This window comes from Carassius auratus, chromosome 20, assembly GCF_003368295.1.
Source record: "Carassius auratus strain Wakin chromosome 20, ASM336829v1, whole genome shotgun sequence".
Classification (NCBI taxonomy): Eukaryota; Metazoa; Chordata; class Actinopteri; order Cypriniformes; family Cyprinidae; genus Carassius; species Carassius auratus.
This window is the reverse complement of record NC_039262.1, coordinates 26,231,622-26,255,430: the sequence shown is the minus strand read 5'-3', so window position 1 is coordinate 26,255,430 and position 23,809 is coordinate 26,231,622. Positions and strand designations below refer to the sequence as shown.

The window sequence follows — 23,809 nt, the reverse complement described above, 5'->3', positions numbered from 1 at the left end:
ACAGTTAAAAGCATATGCACATAGAGCAATGATGAATGTCAATGAATCATCTGCTAATTTTCAGAAAACGTTCAACCATTTAAGACTCTTAAGTTTTTATTTTTAACAAGTATATATATATATATATATCTGTCAAGCAATTAATTGCATCCGAAATAAAAGTTTTTGATTACATAATATATTTGTTTACTGTATATTTTATGTATATATAAATAAACACTTGCATATATAAGTTATGTTTGTTTATATATATATATATATGTATGTGTGCTTGTATTTATATACATAATAAATATACACAGTACACACATGTGTTATGAACGAAAAGTTTTGCATTTGATTAATTTCAGAGTTTGTAATTTAAATAGAGTAACAGCATATATGTGTACTGTAGATAAAATAAATGTTGGCCCATCATCTGTTTTACTTCTTTAAGCAACACCACAGTTGCTCTAGACAAATATTTAAAAATATTAAAAAGTGAAAACTGCACAAAAATGTTGCAATGACCAAATGTTGCACTAAATTAAAAGTTCAAATGTAACCAATAGGTCTCAATATTCTGGCTCGACGCGATGTCCTGACCAATCAGAGCGCGCGCGAGCTCGAGCGTCCAGCGCCTGCAGACTCTGAGCTGACTTCAGTCTGATCTGATGAACGGAGGCTGACTGGAAGACGACATGACTGTCTCATCTCTCCTTCACCATGTCTCGCTTCACAACAGCTGTTTTTCTTCTGCTGTGCGCGAGTGTGTGCGGTCAGTGCGGGAAGATGAAGCACAGCCTCAGGAGAACATCTGAACAACATCACAAACACGGAACGTAAGTGTCCCGCTCTTATCAGTTTAGTTTTAACAGAAGTGAATCTGCAAATAGAAATAATGGAGAGCTGGGATAGTTGTCACAGAGGATATTGCATTATCTTTGCACAAACAGTCTAATTATAAAAATGCTTGGGGTTTTGTAGATTGTGATTCATTTTTGAACATAGACTTCATAGTGCACGATTAAAACTTACATTTTTATAATTCATGAATGAAAACATTTTTAACATGATATTGATGTACCGTTTACATGGTAATGCAATGTCTGATTTTAAAATGGCTTTTAAAGAATGGATTTTGAGATTTTAAGTTTTCAGTCAACTTATAATTTCTGATGATTTCTAAAATGTGATAGAGAAAAAGGCAATGAAGAAGTCTTTTTTTTTTTTTTTTTAACAAAGGTCAAAACTCCTGTTATAATTTAGATTTCTGAGGGTGCACTCTTGTCATAAATTAATCTATTACTTTTCCTACATCATTTTTAACAAAAAAACATTGGTTATATATATATATATATATATATATATATATATATATATATATATATATATATATATATATATATATATATATATATATATATAGTTATATATAGTTTGTCAAAATTAGATTAAATTTAATTGTAATATAGTGAAGTAAATACGTTTAATTACTGTCAAGGCTGAGAAAATAATGTTAATGGTGTCCTTATGTTGCCTTTTCATAAATTAAATTCTGCATTATTGTTTTGGTTTAAATTCTGCTCAGAAAACTAACAAAATAAGCAGTTCAATATGCGGTTTAAGGGTTTAAAAAATTGTCATCGTGAAAACTATATGTGACAGCAAAACCAGATTAAACTGTAATTAACTGCAAACCACTTAACTTTATGTACAGTTTAACTTTTTTTTTTTCTTTTTTTTTTTGCAGTCAAGACTAATAAAATATAAATAACTTTTCCAAACTGAACCTGAGAAATTCTCTGTGGAAAAGCTGATCTGGTTGACTCATTTCACATTTCAGGAACAAATGTTTTACTGAAGAGAGTTGAGTTCATGATATGTTGATGATGTTAAAATTCTAAATCTTAATATTTCTATTAATAAATGCCTTTTATCATTTATTGGAAATACTAATCCATTTTGTTAAAACTGCTAATATATACTAGTGTCCATTTAAAAATGTTTAGTGCAATCAATTCAAAATGTTTATTTTATTACAGTTAAATAGGTAGTTTGTAGCTCAAAACTTGAAGATGGAGGGGTGAATAATGAGACGTCTGTGTGTGTATGAGATTGCACTGAGGTGCTGAGATGTTCTTTTGCAGTTCACTTTTCAAGAAGATGCTGGATGAAACTAAGACACATCAGCTGAAATCAGACCATCTGCTGCGTGTTGATGACCATGACTTCACTATGAGACCAGCGTTTGCGGGTAAAATCTGTGTGTGTGTGTGTGTGTACATCACAGTAAAGTTGTGAATGTGAATAAAAAGTGACGTGACACTTTGACAATCCCTAACTGTCTTTGTTTAGATTATCATATTTTTAAACCAATAATAATGAATATTTTTTAGAATTACCCATGCTGATGTGATCATTGCCACACGCATCACTTTATAATTAAAGTCTTTCTCGGCCTCGTTTGTTGTCCCAATCCTTTCCCACGTCTCATCTGCATCACTATCACACATTCTGCTGATGTCTGGAGCTCACGCTGATATCCTGCTTCTCTCTCGAGTCTCATTGTTCCTGCAGAGATCTGACGATTGACCTCTTCTAGGCAGTGTCTGGATGGCTGGAAGTCACACTTACTGTTAATTGAACCAGCGCTCACTGGACTGTTCAATTACTCACTGATGTTGTGAAGGCTTTTCTAATTTACACATTGCTTTTGCGTCTGACTTCTTCAGAATGTTTCTCAGTCTTCATTATCACAGCAGACAGATTCAAATTCACAACCTGAGCGTCAGTCCCAGTGGGGTTTAATCTCGAAAATGCAGTTGTTTCCCAGGAGGGCGATGATAACACTGAGTACGACTGCATGTTCTGACTTCATGTAATTCTTGTGTTTAATTTGTGTGGCTTTTGTGCTGGATATCATCTAAGACTGACACACACTTTTGGAAATAGCAAACAAGTTCCCCCGATATCGATCTATTGTTTGCAAAGATGGAATTGGAGCTCATTTTCTGGACTGCTGGTCGTGACTACAAAAGCACAGCCAGAAAATTATTCCAGCGAATGTGCATTCACTAGATAACAAGCTTTGCAATTTAAGGTTGCAAATCTCTTGTCAACGAGAACCGAGTGCCTGAATATGTGAAGAGAACTCCATCATCAAGCCAAAGACCTTCCAGGAAAAGCAGAAGAGCGTTGTTTTTTGATAATTTCTGGTGTGACTGGGAGATTGTACACTATATTGTTTGGTAATTTATAATACACCCTCAACTCTAGAGCCCACAGAATTCACCCCGTACCCCAAACTGATCAAATCAGTCTGGAGATAAACCAAGGAGTTTGTGTTAAACTTCAGGAGGCAATACAGAGAGCACTCCCATCAGTGGAAGCCCAGTATCTGAAGCATCACCTTTCTTGGTGATTAAATATCTGCAGTCTTCAGATGGTCAGTGCACATAGAGGTGGTGAAGAAGACACAGCGATGGCTCTTTAGTATGAGCTCCTGCTTCTGTTTTACTCTGAGACCATCAGAAACAGACGAACAATGACTTACATTTTTAGTTTCAAATGTAGTTTAGACACATTTGAATACATACATTTTTCACACATATAAGTCTTCCACTCAGCCAAAGAGGCGTCCAAACACTGGATATTTATGTTGTCCATCCATTATGCAGAACAAACAATATTTACCCCATATAAGGTGCATATTAGCACCTTAAAGCAGGGTTATTATAGTTGACTAAAACTAAAACCATAAGTCATAAAGTTATGACTTATAACTTAAAATAAAATACAATTCGTTTATATACTAGAAAAACTGAGGTTTAGTTTATTTACTAGAATAATTAAATGAAATTTTTCTCATAACATTTTTCTTATTTCTAAAGGTGCTGTTGACATGAAATTTTCACCAGATGTCAGTAACAACCCAAGTAGTCCGTACATACTAAGAAAACAAAACAAATACGTTCAGAAATTAAGATATGTGTAATAAAATGGAAAGACACAGGGAAAAAGTATTGAACTACTAAATACTTTAATACTTTGTTTGTACAAAAGCTTTTGTTGGTAACGACAGCTTCAAGACGACTCCTGCAGGAGAAACTAGTGGCATGCATTGCTCAGGTGTGATTTTAGCCCATTCTTCCACACTAACGGTCTTCAGATCTAGACGGTTCTGTGGGGCTCTTCTATGAACTCTGATCTTTAGTTCTTATTTTCTATTGGATTTGAGTCAGGTGATTGACTGGTCATTCTAGCAGCTTTATTTTCTTTCTCTGAAACCAATCGAGAGTTTCCTGTCTTGCTGAAATCTCCAACCTTGTTTCATCTTCATCATCCTGGTACTGTAGGTGTTGGGACTTAACCAACTAATATTAATTTTCACTGATGAGGGCCAGGATTGCTTTCTAATTACTGATATATTTAGCTGGTGTCTTGGCTTTCCATGCCTTTTTGCACCATGTGTTCACTACTTTTTCCTTGCCATTCTATTTTACAGCACATAATTTGAATCTGAATTTATTTGTTTTGTTTTATTTGTATGTATGGATTATTTAGTCATTCCCAACATCTGCTGACTTGATTTCAAATCAGTAGCACCTCTAGAAATATATTAACTAAGAAAAATGGTGATGTGTTCAATACTTATTTTACCTGCTGTATATGTTGTCATTACAGAAGTCCTAAGAGGCCATGGATTATTTTATTTTTTTCTTTCTTGGTTTCTCGTCATCCCAACTTAATTTTCTTGTAATCTAGACATAACGAAAGTTGTTTTCATGTTATCACGACTTAATTTTCTCATGATTTCAACATCACAAAACTTGTTTTCTTGTGATCATGACTTAATTATCTTGTGATCTTGACATAACAAAAGTTGTTTTCTCATTATCACAACTTAATTTTCTTGTTATCTCCACATAATGAAACGTTTAGGTTAGCATGGCACACCCTGTGCCTGATCAGCCAGGGTGATGGCATCCACAATCCAGTGGGCTATCCTCTGCTTAGAGATGGCATTCCCCTTCTGCCGGCCTCTGTAACAGTCAAAGAGCTGGTCTGAAGTCCTGAAGCTTTGTGTCCAGTCTACGTAGCATCTTAATGCTCGGATGGAACAGAACAAAGCCAGGGCTGGGTCTGCCTCCTCCAGAGACATTGCTTGTAGGTTCACCACTTGGTCTTTAAAGGGTGTAGTAGGAACCTTGGGCATGTAGCCAGGCTGGGGCCTCAGGACTACCTTGGTCCCCTACCCTCTTGCTGGAGGCCAGTGCAAGCAGGAGCAGAGTTTTCAATGAAATAATCTTTAGCTCAACAGAATGCAAAGACTAGATCTGCACCTGCTGTAGTGATTTTAGCACTAGATGCTTACCTAAAGACTTCCCATTCACAGGGTCATGATATGCAGCAATAGCACCAACATGGACTTTGAGGGTGGAGGAAGACAGCCTTCACTCCAGTCCTTGCTGCAGAAAGGAAAGCACAACTGCAGTCAGGCATCTCCGAGGTTCTTCTCAGCGAGAAGAACACCACTCAACAAACAGTTCCACTTCAAGGCTTAGATGGTCTCATAGATGGTGCTCTCGCCAAAGTGATGGTGTTTGATACCTCCTGGGGTAGGTCACCTAGAACCTCCACATCCCATCCATGTTCAAAGACCAAACATGTAGTTTCTGAAGGTCTGGACGTGGGTGCCTAAAGGTGCCCCGTCTCTGAGTCAGTAGATTCTTCCTCAGAGGAATCGGACAAGTAGGGGCTTTCGCGAGGAGCACTAGTTCAAGAAGGTGCAAGAAGTCTGTGCAAGAAGGCTCACTGGGAGAAACGCATATTTGCATAGGCCCCGAGTCTGGACCACAAGTGTGGGCATTGCACGACCCAGAGTACTTAAGGTGACTTCATCAATGGGAACGCGAGGTCAGTGGCGGTTCGGAGTTCCTTCAGAACTTCTGGATCGTAACCACCCTCATGCAGGTCCTTCAGCAACGGCATAGCGTGTAAGGCAGAAGCAGCTTCCTGCCAGCCATATAGGCACTGCAGTTAGACCAGACGAGTGACTGCAGGCCCGGAAAGGAAACACCAGGTGTCCCCACCAGAAGGAGGCAGATTTAGCGCACAATTGCATAGCTACCGCCTGCTCCACCTGGGGGTTTTCCGAATACCCCTTCGCTACACCGCCAATGAGGGCAGTGAGGGAGGAGGAGCCCATCGGTGGCCTGGGAAAGCATAGCAATCGTCTCCGGATCCGATTGAGGCTTTGCTACTGTCCCGGACTGTGGGAGCACTGCCTAATCTTCATCAGATAGCTCTCTCTCTGATGCTGAGATCGACATCTGATTGAGGGGAGGCCCACTGGAACACTTATTGAAGAGGGCCCAGTGCGTTCCATGGGTTGCTATACTGGATTGGAGGAGTGGTGGTTCCCTGCTGGGTTTGCCCCCACTACAACTCTCAATCCACCCGCACTACTGCTGGAAGTGGTTGCCAGAACGAGCTCCAGATCATGGAAGCGGCAATGGGACTCTGCCCCCCAGAAGTTCACAGCTCCGAGATGGTCATCTTCCCAAATTGGGAACATGATTCCTCCACAAAGGCCACCTCAGCGTGCTTGATGTCCAGACACGTGATGTAGCAATTGTGACCATCTCCCAGTGCCAGGTAACGACTGCACCCAGAAATGCATGGGTGAAACTGCATTCTTATAAGGACAATCTTTTGTCTTTATAAAGACACATCCGTGAAGCTTTTTTAGAGAAATATGCTCTTTAAGAAATGCTTATTTAGTCCTGAGGCACAGAGGGGAGTAGTGCAGCCTGATGTGCGCAACTCACTCGACTCTGGAATGACCACTGCTGAAACGCCATCTCGCCATCACAAGAAACTTCAACACAAGACCGAGCTGAACTCGTAGTTTACAACTGGACACACAGTTGAGCAGAATGATACGGTCACTTGGCACCCGAAGTGAATAGCTGGTATGCATTGCACCTGCTGAAGTGAATAGCTGGTATGCATTGCACCTGCTGCCTTATACTCACGCTGTGATCAGTGGCAGCTGGATGCAATAAAAACCTGCCAATGTGCATTGGCTCATTTAGTTTACACTTGAAGTAGATTGGTTTATCGAAGCAATATCCCCAATTCGTCGGTCACTAACAGGAAAGCGAACTTGTTTTCTCATTTTCATGACTTATTTTTCTTGTGATCTCAACATGATGAAAGTTGTTTTCTCATTATCACGACTTACTTCTTTGAAGTAGGCTGTGGCGAGTGGGGCTGGGCCGAGGGACGTGGGAAGAAGGAGTGAGGCCGGCGGAATGATTGGGAAATTAGCGACACCTGCGACCCACCGCCGGTCTCGAGTCCCACGTAGGAGATGGAAGGATATAAAACTGGAGCGACGATAGTGAAGGACGAGAGAGGACCAGGCCTGGGTTTTATTTTTATGTTTTGCTTTTTATTTATGCGCATCAGTCGTCCTTGAGGGGCTGGTGTACTGTTTTGTGTTTATTTGGAATTATTAAAATGTCATTTTGATTGTCCGCCAGTTCCCGCCTCCTTCTTCCCGATGAATACGAAGGTTTTATTATTACAGTGGTGCCGAAACCCGGGAGAAGGAGGGACGCGCTGCTGAAGATCCCTCGCCGCTGTGGTGAATCCGCTGTGCCATCGAGCAGGCGAGAAGTGTGCCGCCATGGACGCTCGAGGCGGTGGGCTGGAGTGAGTTGCCGGGGATGTGGAGGGGTGGTTGCCGTCCGTGAGGGAGCGGAGGAGTCGGCGCCGTTCGCCAGGGGGCCAGAGCCTGCTGCCATCCGCCGGAACGAGAAGGAGCAGGGAACGGGGGACTCCTGCCGGCTGCCCAAAACCGGAGGAGCCGTCCACCGGGCGGTGGAGGAGTGTCGTTGCTGTCTGCCGAGGGCCGTCCAGTGCAACCGCCAGGCACCGCGGAGGAGATCACCCAGCTGGTGGAGGGCCGAGCAGCAGTGCGCCTGGGAACCGGAATTTTTTTTTCTCATCTCTGTCGCTCCTCCTTCCATCTCCTTTTCTCTCGCCTCGTCTGTCCTACCCCCAGGTTCCCGCAGGTCCCCGTGAGCGACCCGGAGGGAGTGGGGGGGGAGCGCAGTCTCGAGGGTACCCCCCGGCCTGCAAGGGGCGATCGGGGTATGTGACGAGTGGGGCGGGGCCGAAGGACGTGGGAACAAGGAGTGAGGCCGGCGGAATGATTGGGAATTCAGTGACACCTGCGACCCAACGCCGGTCCCGAGTCCCACGTAGGAGATGGAAGGATATAAAACTGGAGCGACGACAGTTAAGGACAAGAGAGGACCAGGCTTGGGCTTTATTTTATGTTTGCTTTTTATTTGTGCGCAGCAGTCGTCCGTGAGGGGCTGGTGCACTGTTTTGTGTTTATTTGTGATTATTAAAGTTTCATTTTGATTGTGCGCCGGTTCCCGCCTCCTTCTTCCCGTAGTTATGGAGTTTAATATTATTACATAGGCCTACATGATTTTTAGTTGATAAGCGGGGATCTTGTGTTTATCTAGGACATGTTTCAATTACATATTTGTAATGTCCATTTTTTCATTATTTTAATCTTTATTGTTAATCATTAAATGTAGGCTATGTTGATAAGAAATATAATTATTTAAATGTAAAGTGAAGCCTGTAATCTAATTTAATCAAGTGATGTTATAAAGTGTTGTAATCTTTTGTATTTTCTTTTTTTGTCGAAACCACACACACACACACACACACACACACTCTTTTCAAAAAGCATCCCAAGCTTGTAACACACTGTCACGGTTGGGTTTGGGAAAACACAAAGAGAGGGTAGATCCAAATGCAGGTAAGGGTTTTATTAAAACAGAGGGGTAACTACAAAAATAAACAGTCATGAGAGACAAACATAACCAAAAGAGGGAACCGGATGAAACGGGGAACTCGGAAGAATGAGAAGGTAGAGGAAGTCTCGGGGGAACGAGAGCATGAGACACATAGGGTAAGGACTCCATGAAGACAACAGAGAAAGACAGCTCTATATAGGGAAACTAATGACAGAGTATTGTCAACACCTGTGCGATTCTAATTGGAGTGCAATTACTGTGAAGACACAACCAGACTAGCGGAATTAAAGTGCCTATGGTGAAGTGCCTAAGGGGAAGTGAGCTCATTAGGGAACACCCAGGAAAACAAAGACTGGCAGCGTGACATTACCCCCTCCCTACGGAGCAGCTACCAGATGCTCCACCTAAACCCAGGAAAACCCCAACAGAAAAAGAGGCAGGAGGGAGGTGGAACGGCGGCGGACCAGGGGGAGGGACGGAGGGACAGAAAACAGGGACAGGAGCAACCAGGAGGAATGGAAAGGTGCAACACAAAACAAGGAGTCCAGGAGGGAGGCGGACAGGTGGAGGCTCAGGGGGAGGGAAGGAGGGCCAGACTAAACTAAAAGGAACAGACAGAAACAGAACTCAAAAAACACAAAACATAAGTCCATGAAGGGCATGTTGAGGCGTCCACCAGGACGGAGCAGATGACCACCACATCTTTGTGGTCGAGGCCGGAGTCCACCAGGGCGGAGCGGAAGACCACCACGGCCTTGTGGTCAAAGTCAAAGCCCTCCAGGGCGGAGCAGAAGACCACCACGTCCTCGTGGTCACCGCCGGAGTCCCCCAGAGCGGAGCGGACGACCACCACGTCCTCGTGGTCACCGCCGGAGTCCCCCAGGGTGGAGCGGACGACCACCACGTCCTCGTGGTCACCGCCTCGGGAACTGTATCAGGCACCGCCTCTGGAACAGCCTCGGGCACCGCCTCGGGAACTGTATCGGGCACCGCCTCGGGAACTGCATCGGGCACCGCCTCGGGAACTGCATCGGGCACCGCCTCGGGAACAACATCGAGCACCGCCTCGGGAACTGCATCGGGAACAGCATCGGTCACCGCCTCGGTAACTGCATCGGGCACCGCCTCGGGAACAACATCGAGCACCGCCTCGGGAACAACATCGAGCACCGCCTCGGGAACTGCATCGGGCACCGCCTCGGGAACTGCATCGGGAACTGCATCGGGCACCGCCTCGGGAACAGCATCGGGCACCGCCTCGGGAACAGCATCGGGCACCGCCTCGGGAACTGCATCGGGCACCGCCTCGGGAACTGCATCGGGCACCGCCTCGGGAACTGCATCGGGCACCGCCTCGGGAACAGCATCGAGCACCGCCTCGGGAACTGCCTCGGGCACCGCCTCGGGAACAGCCTCGGGCACCGCCTCGGGAACAGCCTCGGGCACCGCCTCGGGAACAGCCTCGGGCACCGCCTCGGGAACTGCATCGGGCACCGCCTCGGGAACAGCCTCGGCCACCGCCTCGGCCTCCGGAACAGCAGCGGGTACCGCCTCGGCCTCCGGAACCGCAGCGGGCACCACATCGGGAACAGCATCGGGCATTGCCTCGGCCTCTCGAACAGCATCGAGCACCTTCTCGGGAACAGCCTCGGCCTCGGAAACAGCATCGGGCACCGCCTCGGGAACTGCATCGGGCACCGCCTCGGAGACTGCATCGGGCACCGCCTCGGTCTCCGGAACATTAGCGGGCACCGCATCGGGAACGGCCTCGGCCACCGCCTCGGTCTCCGGAACAGCAGCGGGCACCGCATCGGGAAAAGCCTCGGCCACCGCCTCCGGAACAGCAGCGGGCACCGCATCGGGAATGGCCTCATGGACGGCAGCCGTCCGCTCGGGAACGTTCTCCGGGTCCTGAGGAACAGTAGCTGCCTGTCTCCTCCTCCGCCCTCTACGATGGAGAGTCGGTGGCGTTGAGTCGGCCATCTTGTGCTGTGGTGCTGGGCTGGCGGCCATCTTGAGCTGTGGCGCTAGGCTGGCGGCCATCTTGGGCTGTGGGGCTGGGCTGGTGGCCATCTTGGGTTGTGGGGCTGAGCTGGCAGCCTTGTCTGGAAACTCTGGTGTGGTTGTTGCATTCCACTGAGCACGATGGTGCAGGTAATTGGTAAACCCCCAAAAGTCCAGGATCTCTAACCCCTTCATCTCCCATTGAGGTAAAGGATCATCCAGGCAATTATTAAACCAATCCTTTAGTGCTGCATCATTGTAACCTAACCCGACTGCCAAAGTCCAAAACAATTGCGCCAGGCCACCCACCTCCCTTCCCTCTTGATGAAGGGTGGTTAAGTTCCGGACTCTCCCCCTCCGTTCCTCCATGGTGGCTGGGGAACCGATTCGAAATCTCACACCGCTGGATCTAGGCATGATGGAGTCCTTCTGTCACGGTTGGGTTTGGGAAAAAACAAAGAGAGGGTAGATCCAAATGCAGGTAAGGGTTTTATTAAAACAGAGGGGTAACTACAAAAATAAACAGTCATGAGAGACAAACATAACCAAAAGAGGGAACCGGATGAAACGGGGAACTCGGAAGAATGAGAAGGTAGAGGAAGTCTCGGGGGAACGAGAGCATGAGACACATAGGGTAAGGACTCCATGAAGACAACAGAGAAAGACAGCTCTATATAGGGAAACTAATGACAGAGTATTGTCAACACCTGTGCGATTCTAATTGGAGTGCAATTACTGTGAAGACACAACCAGACTAGCGGAATTAAAGTGCCTATGGTGAAGTGCCTAAGGGGAAGTGAGCTCATTAGGGAACACCCAGGAAAACAAAGACTGGCAGCGTGACACACACATGATTTCAGTCACATCACCTACATGACTACTAAAAATTACAAATTATACTTTTATTTCAAATAAAAAGAAAATAAAGTAAGTTGAATTCAAGCATTAATTAAATATCTGAACTATACTGCACAAATAATAGCGAATAACGTTCTAATTCTGTCCCAAATGTGTGAAGTGGATATACAACACCCCATCAGTTATATTTAGGTCTATAGTGCCTCCTGTTGGTGTAGTTGTGTAACTTAGAGAACAACTTTTGTTATATCGAGATCACAAGACAATATTAAGTCATGATACAGCGAAAACAATTTTCATTATGTCGACATCATTACAAAATTAAGTCGTGATAATGAGAAAACATCTTTCGTTATTTCGATATCACTAGAAAATATTAAGTCATGATAACAAAAAAACAGCTTTTGTTATGTCGAGGTCACATGAAAAAATTAAGTTGTATTAACGAGAAAACAACTTTCGTTATGTCGAGATCTCAGGAGAATATTAATTTGTGGTAATGAGAAAACAACTTTTATGTTGTGATCATGAAAAAAATAACTTGTTAAATAGATCGTTATCACGACAAAGCAAGAAAGAAACAAAAAAATAATATTAATCCATGTCCTCTAAGGACTTCCGTATGTAATTTATTTAATGGGTGTGTAAATAAATCCTGATTTTTAAAAGTGTCTTTAAATGTGAAAATATCCAGCTCAGGTTAAACAAACAAACAAACAAACTTGAAACTAATACTGTTCTCTTCTCTTCAGGTCCAGCAGTACCAGTAGGTGTGGATGTACAGGTAGAGAGTTTGGACAGTATCTCAGAAGTAGATATGGTAAGAAAAGTTTTGACAGTGAATGTTATGAGTCATTCATTTATAATGCAAAGACACACTCCAGCAACCCATACTCCATTTGCTTTGCACTGTTGTCCGCACAGAAACAAACAAAAAATAATAATAATAATAAAAAGTGAAGTCTTCCTTTCTGTACATTTTAAAATTAAATTGGCATTAATTAATCACAGCACATTACTGTATTGAGAATGTGATCATTAGCATTAAAGTAGGCTACTTGCAGTCCAAATATCATCAAGGAGATTGCATGGATTATACTGTATATGTATCTCAGTGTTTGTGATTAACCTTTACTTCTGAAAGCACCAGAGATGTATCTAGATATGCTTTTTTATCATATCAGTGCCAATGTTCACAATTGAGTGTGGATTTCATTTTACATAATGTGCTAGAAGATAATCCAGTGACATCACAGTAAATCAGGATCAGTCCATCCCATTTGATAAAGGCTGGTAAAAGTGCTGACATCCTGCAGTAATGCTAACAGATGACACAATTTCACAGGACTTTAAGCAGTTTAGTAATGCATGTCAACACCTTGCATACAGGTAGTTTAAATCGGACTAAGCAAATGAGTTTTGTAACAACACTGTACTGTTAAAGGTGCACTAAGCTGTTTTAATTCACATCTGTCTTGGTTGAGATCACCTGATCAGATGGTGTTAGTAAAAAGACCACTGTCATGTCAGCTAGTTTGTCTCTTTCTAGGTTTTTCATTGATTTCAGATGTTTTTCTATACACTATAGTGGGTAGTGGGACTAAAGAGGTCCACTGCTCCCTGTGATTTTGCACATTATTGCACAACTTCTCAAACCTTCTTTCTTTAATTATACAGTAGATGCAGTATACAATAGTTTCTCAGTAGTAGAACATATTAATAAAACAATTGAAAGTGCTTTAGAGTTGATTAATTTCAGTTTACTCTGCATGCTATGATGGGATAGGAGAACGTATTTTAACATTTATTATTTTAACAAGCAAACATATACATGGTGATCTTAAAAATCAATCCCTGGTGTACTTTTCATACAGGACTTCACCATGACGCTATACCTGAGACACTACTGGAAGGACGAACGATTGTCTTTTCCCAGTAAAACCAATAAAAGCATGACTTTTGATGGTCGGTTAGTGAAGAAAATCTGGGTTCCTGATGTGTTCTTTGTTCATTCCAAACGCTCCTTCATCCACGACACCACCACGGAGAACATCATGATCAGGGTATATCCTGACGGACATGTGCTCTACAGCCTCAGGTTTGACAACAAACATCATTTACACAAGTATACCAACACAGATGCTAGGACAAAGCATGGCACAGCTCAGCCTTCATGCTGTCATAATCATGTTTGACAGAGCTTATTTGTTTTCTATTTTTGGTGTTTCAGGGTGACTGTAACTTCAGCATGTAATATGGACTTCAGTCGCTTCCCACTGGACACGCAGACCTGCACACTAGAGCTGGAGAGCTGTGAGAGACGCAATTCTGCTGAATTTAAAGTAGTAGTTCACCTAAAAGTGAAAATTAGCTGAACGTACTCAGCCTCAGGCCAACGAAGAACTAGATGAGTTTGTTTCTTCATCAGATTTGGAGAAATGTAGCATTGCATCAGTGTCTCATCCATGGATGCTCTGCAGTGAATGGGTGCCATCCAAACATCTGATAAAAACATCACAATAATCCACACCACTCCAGACCACCAGTTAACATCTGGAGAAAGTGTTAAAAAGACACAAATCCATCAATAACACATTATTAAATACAAACTGTTGCTTCCCATTAATCTAAAATATGGCTTTAAGTGGTCTCACTTTAAATTACAGTCAGTGTCTTAAAATGATGTGTACTTAATAATAAAATAATGAATTGTTTGGTACAGTTCACCTATTGTGTTCATGTTGAGTTGAATCGTTTCTTTTGGGTAGAGTTATAGTCATGACAGGATGGGATTTTCAAGTACAATGTAAAAATGGACGTACACAAGAAGTACATTGTATCAAATAATTCATTTCAATGTAAATGCATAGTAATTAAGGACACTATATAAAGTAGGACTCAGGAGAGAAATATGCACAGATCAAGCACCATTTAAAAACAAAAAGAGTCCTAAACAAGCAGGTGGGTGGATTTTGATGTGAGGGGACTACAGGGGATGGACTTCTTCATAGAAGAAGCGTTATTATGAATTACAGACACTCTTATGTTGACATTTTTAGGGTTGCAACATCTTAATGATGGATTTGTTTCTTACAAACACACAGCTTTTCTTGTCACAAGATGTTAACTGATGATTGAATGCTACATTTCTCCAAGTCTGATGAAGAAACAAACTCATCTACATCTTGGATGGCCTGAAGGCGAGCACATTCTCAGCTAAATTACATTTTTGTATGAACTATTCCTTTAATGCCAAATATCACATCAGTCTCTGCAAACATTGGTCCATCTGCTGTGTGTGCAGATGCTTACACTGATGAAGACCTGATGCTCTACTGGAAGAGTGGAGATGAATCACTGAGCACAGATGACAAGATCTCTCTGTCTCAGTTCCTCATTCAGGAGTTTCACACCACCTCCAGACTGGCCTTCTACAGCAGCACAGGTGCACATGCCTAGTTTTAAATGTGTTTCCATTTCAGGCTGTCTATTAGTGCATGACGTGCTGTCACTCTGCACCTTTAAGGTTAGTTTGCCACACATCTTGCACAAATCCCATTTTGCTGCATGCATAGAAAGGTTTGAGGATTTGAGCAACTTTGGACTTTGTCATGAGTGGCTTCTTCTTTTTGCATTATTTATGCATAATGCGATTAAGGCAGTGATTATGCTTATTACACCGCAAAATCCTCAGTGTTAAATCAGCATAGTTCAATGTTTATATGTCCCTTCTATATAGAGAGTAAAATGGAAAATAGTGTTGCTGTTAATTAATAAAACAGGTTCAATCTACAAGTGCTGATTGACCATTAGTGATGACTCCTTCTGTTATCAAGCATAAAGAACAGAAAAGAGCGACCATTTAACAAAATGTTTTATGTGTTTTGTATCACCAAATGTGGTCTGTGTTGGAGAATTTCAATTTTATCTTATATTTCAAACTTAACTAAGAAAGCTAACTGTTCAAGAAATCAAGAAATGTCAAAACCACACAATCACATAAATCATTATGTGATGAGAGTTTTGATATAAATGATGCATTAAAGTTTCATTTTTCAAGACTTGGGTGCTGAAGAGAACCCTTAAGAAATAAGATTTAAGTTCAGTCCTTTGTCAAATCTTAGCATTTTCTTTAACTAGTGTTTGTTGTCAATTCATATCTCCTTCAGGTTGGTACAATCGCCTTTACATCAACTTCACTCTGCGTCGTCACATCTTCTTCTTCCTGCTTCAGACCTACTTTCCCGCCACTCTGATGGTCATGCTGTCATGGGTGTCCTTCTGGATCGACCGGCGAGCTGTTCCCGCACGAGTCTCATTAGGTGAATTAAACCGGTGGGATTGTTTAGCTGAATGCCTAAATAGGATTTCACAACCAGTTATTCTTGATGAAAGCAGTTCTAGATGCAAATACAATCTGACCACAATTGTGTTTCATTCGTGTTTCACTGTCATTTCTTGTAGGCATCACGACGGTGCTCACCATGTCCACCATCATCACTGGAGTGAACGCCTCCATGCCCAGAGTCTCCTACATCAAAGCTGTGGACATTTACCTGTGGGTCAGCTTCGTCTTCGTCTTTTTATCAGTACTTGAGTATGCTGCCGTAAACTACCTGACCACAGTGCATGATGGGACAGATCGCAAATCAAAGGAGAAGGTAAATGCACATCTGATATTTAAGTGTATTCAGTTAATCTCTTTATTTTGCTAACTGTACATCACGCACAGTTTTGTACAGTATATGCAGGGGTGGACTTAATAATTACGTGAGGTAACCGTGGAATCAGGCGACCCCATCTGATATTGGTAAAACATTTGCAGCGTTGAGCAATGTAGACATTATCTGTTGATTTCTAGAATGCATTGACTAGAAGTGTCCAAGATAGAATCCACTCACCGCTCGAAATGCAAAGCTTTTGTCAAGTGATGTAAATAAGTAATGTAAACAATGTAAATAAGAGATTCATATGCATTGTAGAGAGCTTACTAATGGAACATCATGAGATCACGAAGAACTTGACAGAGTCCCAGCTTTTAGTGATTATATGAGAGGAAACTCTATGTGCATTCTAGGATGTATATTACTGTCTGAATGTCTCAGAACAGAGTCATTGTGTTTCAAGTCATAGTTTTATTCCTCTTGATGTTTCAAAATGACCCTCTTGTGTGCGATCCCTAGGCATGTCGTTGCAAACCGCATTCTTATAAATGCATGATTGCAATGACTGGAGATTTTAACTTAATAACAGATTAAAATTTTGGTTTGTTTCTCTGCAAACCCTGCTGAATAGAACACTTGGAATATGGAATAAGTTGCATGGGATAATATTTAAGCCAATATTTCAAGTTTGTCTCCAAGAACGTTCCTCTCGTAGTTACAGTTTCAGTCAAGTTTGTATGTATAAAGGTAATATTCATAACCTGGAAGCAAGTTTAAAGTTCTCTAAATGGTAATGGAGGTGTTTGTGTTTTTTCGTTTTAGCCTTTACCTTGCACATGTGACATATCTCAAGCAAGGACTATGATTCTGGATGAAACATACAGTAAGCCTGATACTAATGGCCTGACAGGATACACACAGGCTCCTGTCTCCTCTGAGAAGGCTGCAGATAAACAGGACCACATGGTGGTGTGCCTGTCTTTGGCAAATGAGGCCACAGCAGCCAAAAAGAAGAGCCTTCGAGGCTTCCGTATCATCCAAAACACTCACGTCATTGATGCCTACTCTCGCATGATCTTCCCAGGGGCCTTTATATTCTTCAATCTTATCTATTGGTCTGTATACTGCTGAATTGCCTTACAAAGAGATTGTGGTCGTAGCATATTGAAACACTTATGTATTAACAAAAGTAAAAGACAATTGTTATTTGTTATAGATTGAAAGGGACAGCACAGGTAAACAAGATCATGACATAATGCATGTGCACTGTACACATTGTAGGATAAGACAAAATGTAATCTGAGAATCCTATTTGTTGATTGCATTTACTTTTTTTTATTGTATTACTTTTTATTTCAAAAGTAAGTGGTACATATTCAGTCTGAAATTACCTGGAGCTGAATGAATGTTACTGTACTGTAAAACAGTAGACACAGTCATCAGAATAGTTATTACATGTTCAAAAGCCGTAATAAAACATATTTATACAAGTAAATCATGTTGAAAGAACAAGTTAATACAGGAAAGCATTTTATTTTACAATATTCTTTACAAAACTACAGTGTTTGCATTGTCAAACATTAAATCTAAACACTTTACTCTAAATAGAGAATCTCAAATTAACTAACATAAAGCCTGCCCTAAACATTTGTCCATACATTTCTATCAAGATCAGTGAATATCTTCTTTGTTCAAGGATCATGGGAAAAACCTTTGTGCATGACGGTGCAGTTATTTCATTGCAAGGCGGAACAGTGACATGCTTATGGGGATGGTAATTTTGCACCTTCCACCTCCATGCAGCAAAAAGTTTGGGTTGGGGAAAGGGAAATATGGTGGAAAATATAGGAACACGAACCAAGGATAATCCTGAAACAACATTTCAAAATGGTTTCTACATTATATTTAGTAGTATCCATAGTGACTGTCAAGTTGATGTCCATATGGCATAAAGCTCTTTCTAAGAGTTGGGTCCAGCCTAAAGCTTCTGTAATTCCAAGTTACCTCAGGGTGCCAATCCCGTGGCAGAATCAGAGAAGCAAATATAGACCAAATGATTGTAGCTGCTGTCTTCTGCCTATGTTTCTCTGATGAGCACCACTTTATCTTTGCCCATACATAACTGTTTAGCTGGGTCCATGTTTACCTCTTTGATCCACAGCAACTATTCCAGTCTAACCTGCTTCATGTTTGCATATTGCAAATGCTCACAGGCATTTGTATGAATATGTTATCCAATTGTGATCACCAGATAAAAGAAATTAGTAATTGGGATATTTTTTAGCATTGTTCTGTCATGACTAAAAGCTCTCACAGCAAATACTGTAGTTCATTGTACTAACACAATTGGCAATATGCTAAAATTCTGGAAGAAATTACATTTCGAGGATCGGTTGTGAGATCATCAGAGTTTTAAAAAATGTACTACTTTAAACTGTAATGCCATAGAGCCAGATTGACATCTGGTTAACATAGTTTAGACTAGAAGGACATATGTTTTGGCCCTGGAACAATATTTATATGAGGCAAACATAGCCCTACCACATCCATAAAACTAATGCATTAATGTAAAACATGAATTTATCTCTAAAATCTTAATGACATGACAGAATGCTTTTCAAGCTCCTTTCTATGTTCCTAAAATTTGATTGGTTGATTGTAATGTTCTTCCAGAACCAACAAGAATGTAAATCCATCATCATGTCAGCTAGAAATTATTCATTTCAACTGAATATACTCCATTGAGGCTCACCCAACAATGGAGCCCCCCAAGGCTCTATGTGTGGCCCAATTCTGTTTTGTGTATGCACCTTTGATTGTGTTACAAAACTCAAGTCATTAAAGTTTGTGGATTACACAATGGTCATTGGCCTGATCACAGATGGTGCGGAGGATGTATAAAGAGAGAAAGTTGAAACAAGGACAGTGCATCAAGACAACAACCTCTGACTGAACAATTGCAAAACTGTGGAGATAATCACGGATTAAAGGACACAATGAAACACACACCTCCATACACCTGCAGTGTTAGAGCCTTCTTTTTTCAAATATTAAATATGGCTACATGACATTACATATCTTGGCCAGTGTACCTACTGACAATTGCCAAATAATTGCATAATAGCCTGTTATGGAAGTAACTCCACCTAGTAGCTTGATTTTCTACAGGGTCATGCAAGGCATTGCAGCACATTATTCATTGTGGGCTACCAGATATCATGTACATCCACTCAGATGTCATCAGAAGGTCAGGTCTAGCTACATCGACCTCACTTTTTGCACTTGTAGACTGCATCAATACATATAGTAAAAAACCAAATGACAACTAAGTAATCAAATATGAACATGCATTGTACTCACACTGTAATGATTGATAACAGAACTAAGGCTCTGGCTGTCTGAACAAAACTCTTTAAGAATAAAATGGAAAAATACAAATCTAAATTTGTCCAGGCAAAAACACAAGAGAAACCAGACTACAGTCAAACGAACTGAAAACAAAAACAGCTCATGATAGAACAAAACTACAACAACAAGGTATATCTCATGAAGCTATTGGAATCTGACACAGAGACCCAAACCAGACCCTGCGACTCCTGTGGAAATTGTGTCTAATTGCCAGTGATTATTATTACATGCTGCTTGATCTGCTTTTGATTTAAAAACCCTTGAAACTCAAATCAAGCAGCTCAAGCCTTTACCCTGGGTTCTTTATGTAAAGGATATGTTGAGTCTCAACTGATTGTATTATGAAGCACCACAAAGACTGGTTTTCAACCACATCCGTTACTCCCATGCTTGTCTTTCCTACTGTGTGGTCTCTCGTGTCACTCCAGGATTACTCTCTTCTCATATAATACAGTTTTTTCCCAGTTACAAAACACACAATACTGTATTTCCTGAAACCTAAAACACATTCATCAAAACTATAAGCTCAGTTACACAAACCTTTTTAAAATGGCTTACACAAGCACACTGAGTAGCTACAGCCATCTACAGTTGTATTAATTTCATTCACTTTTAATTGTCTACTTAAATTACAATTACAATTTTACACTCTGTTTACAACCTCCATTGACAATAACATTATCTGAATTCTGTATCATTCAGTATTCCATAAGCACTGGTAAATGTAGGACATGTCTGCTGAATACACTCTTTGTTAAACAGGGCGGATGTTTTTTTATGATTGTTGGTCAAGGATTTGAATGTTTCAAACCAACTGTCCTTTCTAATAGCATAGCTATAGCATCAGTCCTAGACAATGTCACAATCATTAGGACTGATGTCACACAGTGACAGTGCACTCTTAATGGAATTAGATTGATCAATGGAGAATCTATCAGCTGATCCATTAGAACAAATGGGACATGTAATTCATGTGAATGCTGAAGAAAAAACAAGTTTACTTAAGCGTACAGTATTGCTCGTCCTGAGTTAGATGTGTTCCTAGGTCAACATATTTTGTTGACCCTGGAACAACATTTTACTCCAAAAATGTATTCTTGACCATATCCCTACACCTAAACCTAACCCTAACCATGAGTAATCCCTAAAATCAGAGGAAATGATAGATGAATGACACTGATGTACAAGCACCAAACAGTGGTTTTAAGCATACACTTCACAAAATCTATAAACTGGTTCTTCAAATCTGATTGGTTAATCACAATGTTGTCCCAGGAACATGTCTCACTTGGTAAAATCAGGTTCTGCTGCAGTATCGTTAGAAACCCCTCATAAGTGTGTTCCCCCCTCGGGGCACCCTCTGATGTTGGGCCCTTGGAATCATTGTTTTTGTCAAAATGTTTAATTTTAACGCCTTTAAAAATAATTTCAGAAACACCATTTGGAAGAAATTAGAACAATGCTGAGTGACTATACCACTCGATTACGTAAGTGTAATTCAGATAGCACGTAATACCCACCGAACATTACATAATGTACAGCCAGCAAACGTCTGTTTCACCTCTAACCTGCGAAAGCTCCTCATGGATGTGAGACAGCAGACAGCAGATCTGACCTTCACATGCAGATTAAACACATCTGAGCGCGGTGCATGGCGTGTCCTCACATTCTGCACCGATGCAATGGATCTTCTTTAAGAGTCCTCCAGTGCTGTTTTAATAAGTTTTAAGGGGATTTGCATGGCTGAAGGTTGATGTGGGCATCATGCACACTGATGTCTGCTTTCTGCTTTGCACATGTTTTTTCTCCATTGGAGCACTGCAGCTACGCGGACAGACATGCAGCCAAACCAGGTGAGTGCATCACCTCACACATACATTCAACCATTCTTCATGACAAACGTGAAAAAAATATAATTAAATACCTGAGGAAGAAGGTGTAGATGCTCGCTAAAGGATAGATGAGATATCAGTTTGCCATTTAGAGTGAGTGATGAGTTTTGCACAAATTAGTTGTTTTATTAAAGGATTACTTCACCCAAAATGAAAAATTTGCCTGTTTTACTCACCCTTGCGGCATCCTAGGTGTAAATGACTTTCTTCTTTCAGATGAATCCAGTCAGAGTTCTATTCAAAATTGTTCTGGCTATTCCAAGCATTATTATTATAGTGGGTGGATGTTTCTCTTTAACAGTCCAAAGCATGTTAAATAAAGTGTGCATCCATAATAAAAAGTGCCTCACATGGCTCCGGGGGTGAAAAAAGTGCAAAATTTAGCCTACTTCATATTAATGTATCTGCTCAACTTCGTTGTAAAACTAAATTAATCAATTATACTTCATAAAAAATTGTTTTAGCTGAATTCATGCAGACACTGCCGTTCTATAAAAATATAGCCTACTTCATATTAATATGTCTGCACAACTTCGTTTTAGCTGAATTCATGCAGACACTGCCGTTCTATAAAAATATAGCCTACTTCATATTAATATGTCTGCACAACTTCGTTTTAGCTGAATTCATGCAGACACTGCCGTTCTATAAAAAGACCAATACAACTTTGAAAAATATAACAATGAAACATGACATAATGAACAATTTCTAGCTCTTGAAGTAGTGTGTCACTGATTATGTGAAATCTTTGGTACAGATGGTCAGATTTTCTTGCTTCTGCTGAACACAAGATGCTGTTTGGAGCATTCTCAAAATATGATCATCAGTACTAGCATCATTAAAGCAAAAGAGGGAAATAACACACTCAAAGACATTTTATTCTCACTCAGGTTGTTTCAATGATTATTTTTGATGTTGTATCTATGCAGAATATAATTCTTCCCTTTATGGATCTTCCCTTAAGAGTATTAATATAAAAACAATATGCAAACTGATTTGCTGACTTGTTGTTATGTTCTGATATCTAATAATGTCGAATCCTAAATCCTTACAGATCCAAACGAGAAACCATCAGAACAGAGAGAGAATCACGCAAACCTGGCAGGTAGCACAAATATACAGTTCTTTTAATGTGCTCACCTTTTTAAAAAAAATATTATATATATAAACATATTGCTAAGATTTGGGAAAGGTCTCAGTTTCAAGCTCCCAGTCCTGTTGAGATGGTTGAGTGAACATTAATGTAATATTTGAAAAGGTCTGTGTTTCAAATATATGAATTAACCAATCAATCAGTTCTGTTTGCGTTGGAACTGACATTTGTGTGACCTCTCTGTGTTTAACAGCACTTTACTAATGAGAAGTCCAGATGTCACGAAAGCCCCTGTTATGAAATCAGAACAGCTCCTCAAGTTAGATGGCCATGACTTCACCATGAGGCCTGGCTTTGGAGGTGAGATGAGAAGAATGCCTTAAGTCCCAAAAACAGAAGATAGAAAGCACTTTTGAAGAGTTTCCAGGCTCCCTATAGAGCTAGAAATGATGGGCTATGCAGAAAAGTCTTCTAAAACAATATATGGATTCTAGTTTTATTATTTTAATCATAACATATATAAATAATAAGGTTTATCATTGGTTATGCTAAAGAACATATAAATTAATACATACATGTAATCATTTAATTTTATTGTAGCACTTATGTTAAATCAAAATAAATCAACATTTACTTTATTTTGTTGCTGTTGTTGAAGATTTCTACTTGCTCTTAGCATTACTTTATTGGCTTGATTTGTGGTGCATATGGATTAATATTCAGTCTATTTGTTTAATGCATTAATGAGCGATATGAAACACTCTCAGATCTTAATAAACACCACAAGACTCAGATTTGTGTAGGATTTGAACTGAGATCACAGGCAATCAGCGTTACATAAGCTCAGGCCAGATTATGACACTGATTTACTGTGGCTCTGTGCCACGAGCATTCACTCATCTGCCCGTATCTTCACTAAAGTTCACACTACTGTAAATACTACGGTCAGATCAAACCCAGATTAAAGGATATGGAAATATTGTCCTAAGGTGAAGAAAGGACATTTCAAGTTTTCACGCATTTCTTTTGCTTTTCTCAAGTTTTCCATGTCCACACACACACTGG

The 23,809-nt window shown here is 40.9% G+C and overlaps 1 protein-coding gene across 1 annotated transcript; it reads left to right on the top strand.

Annotated features, from left to right (window-relative positions):
• The first annotated feature begins 583 nt into the window (after positions 1-583).
• LOC113037872 (gamma-aminobutyric acid receptor subunit rho-2-like) lies at positions 584-17,813 on the top strand. The gene is made up of 9 exons (XM_026195208.1): positions 584-821; positions 2,130-2,236; positions 12,440-12,507; positions 13,562-13,785; positions 13,918-14,000; positions 14,992-15,132; positions 15,857-16,009; positions 16,152-16,348; positions 17,174-17,813. Exons 1-9 carry the CDS (start codon positions 706-708, stop codon positions 17,480-17,482), a joined length of 1,398 nt encoding a protein of 465 aa, XP_026050993.1. The 5' UTR covers positions 584-705; the 3' UTR covers positions 17,483-17,813.
• The last annotated feature ends 5,996 nt before the right edge of the window (positions 17,814-23,809 follow it).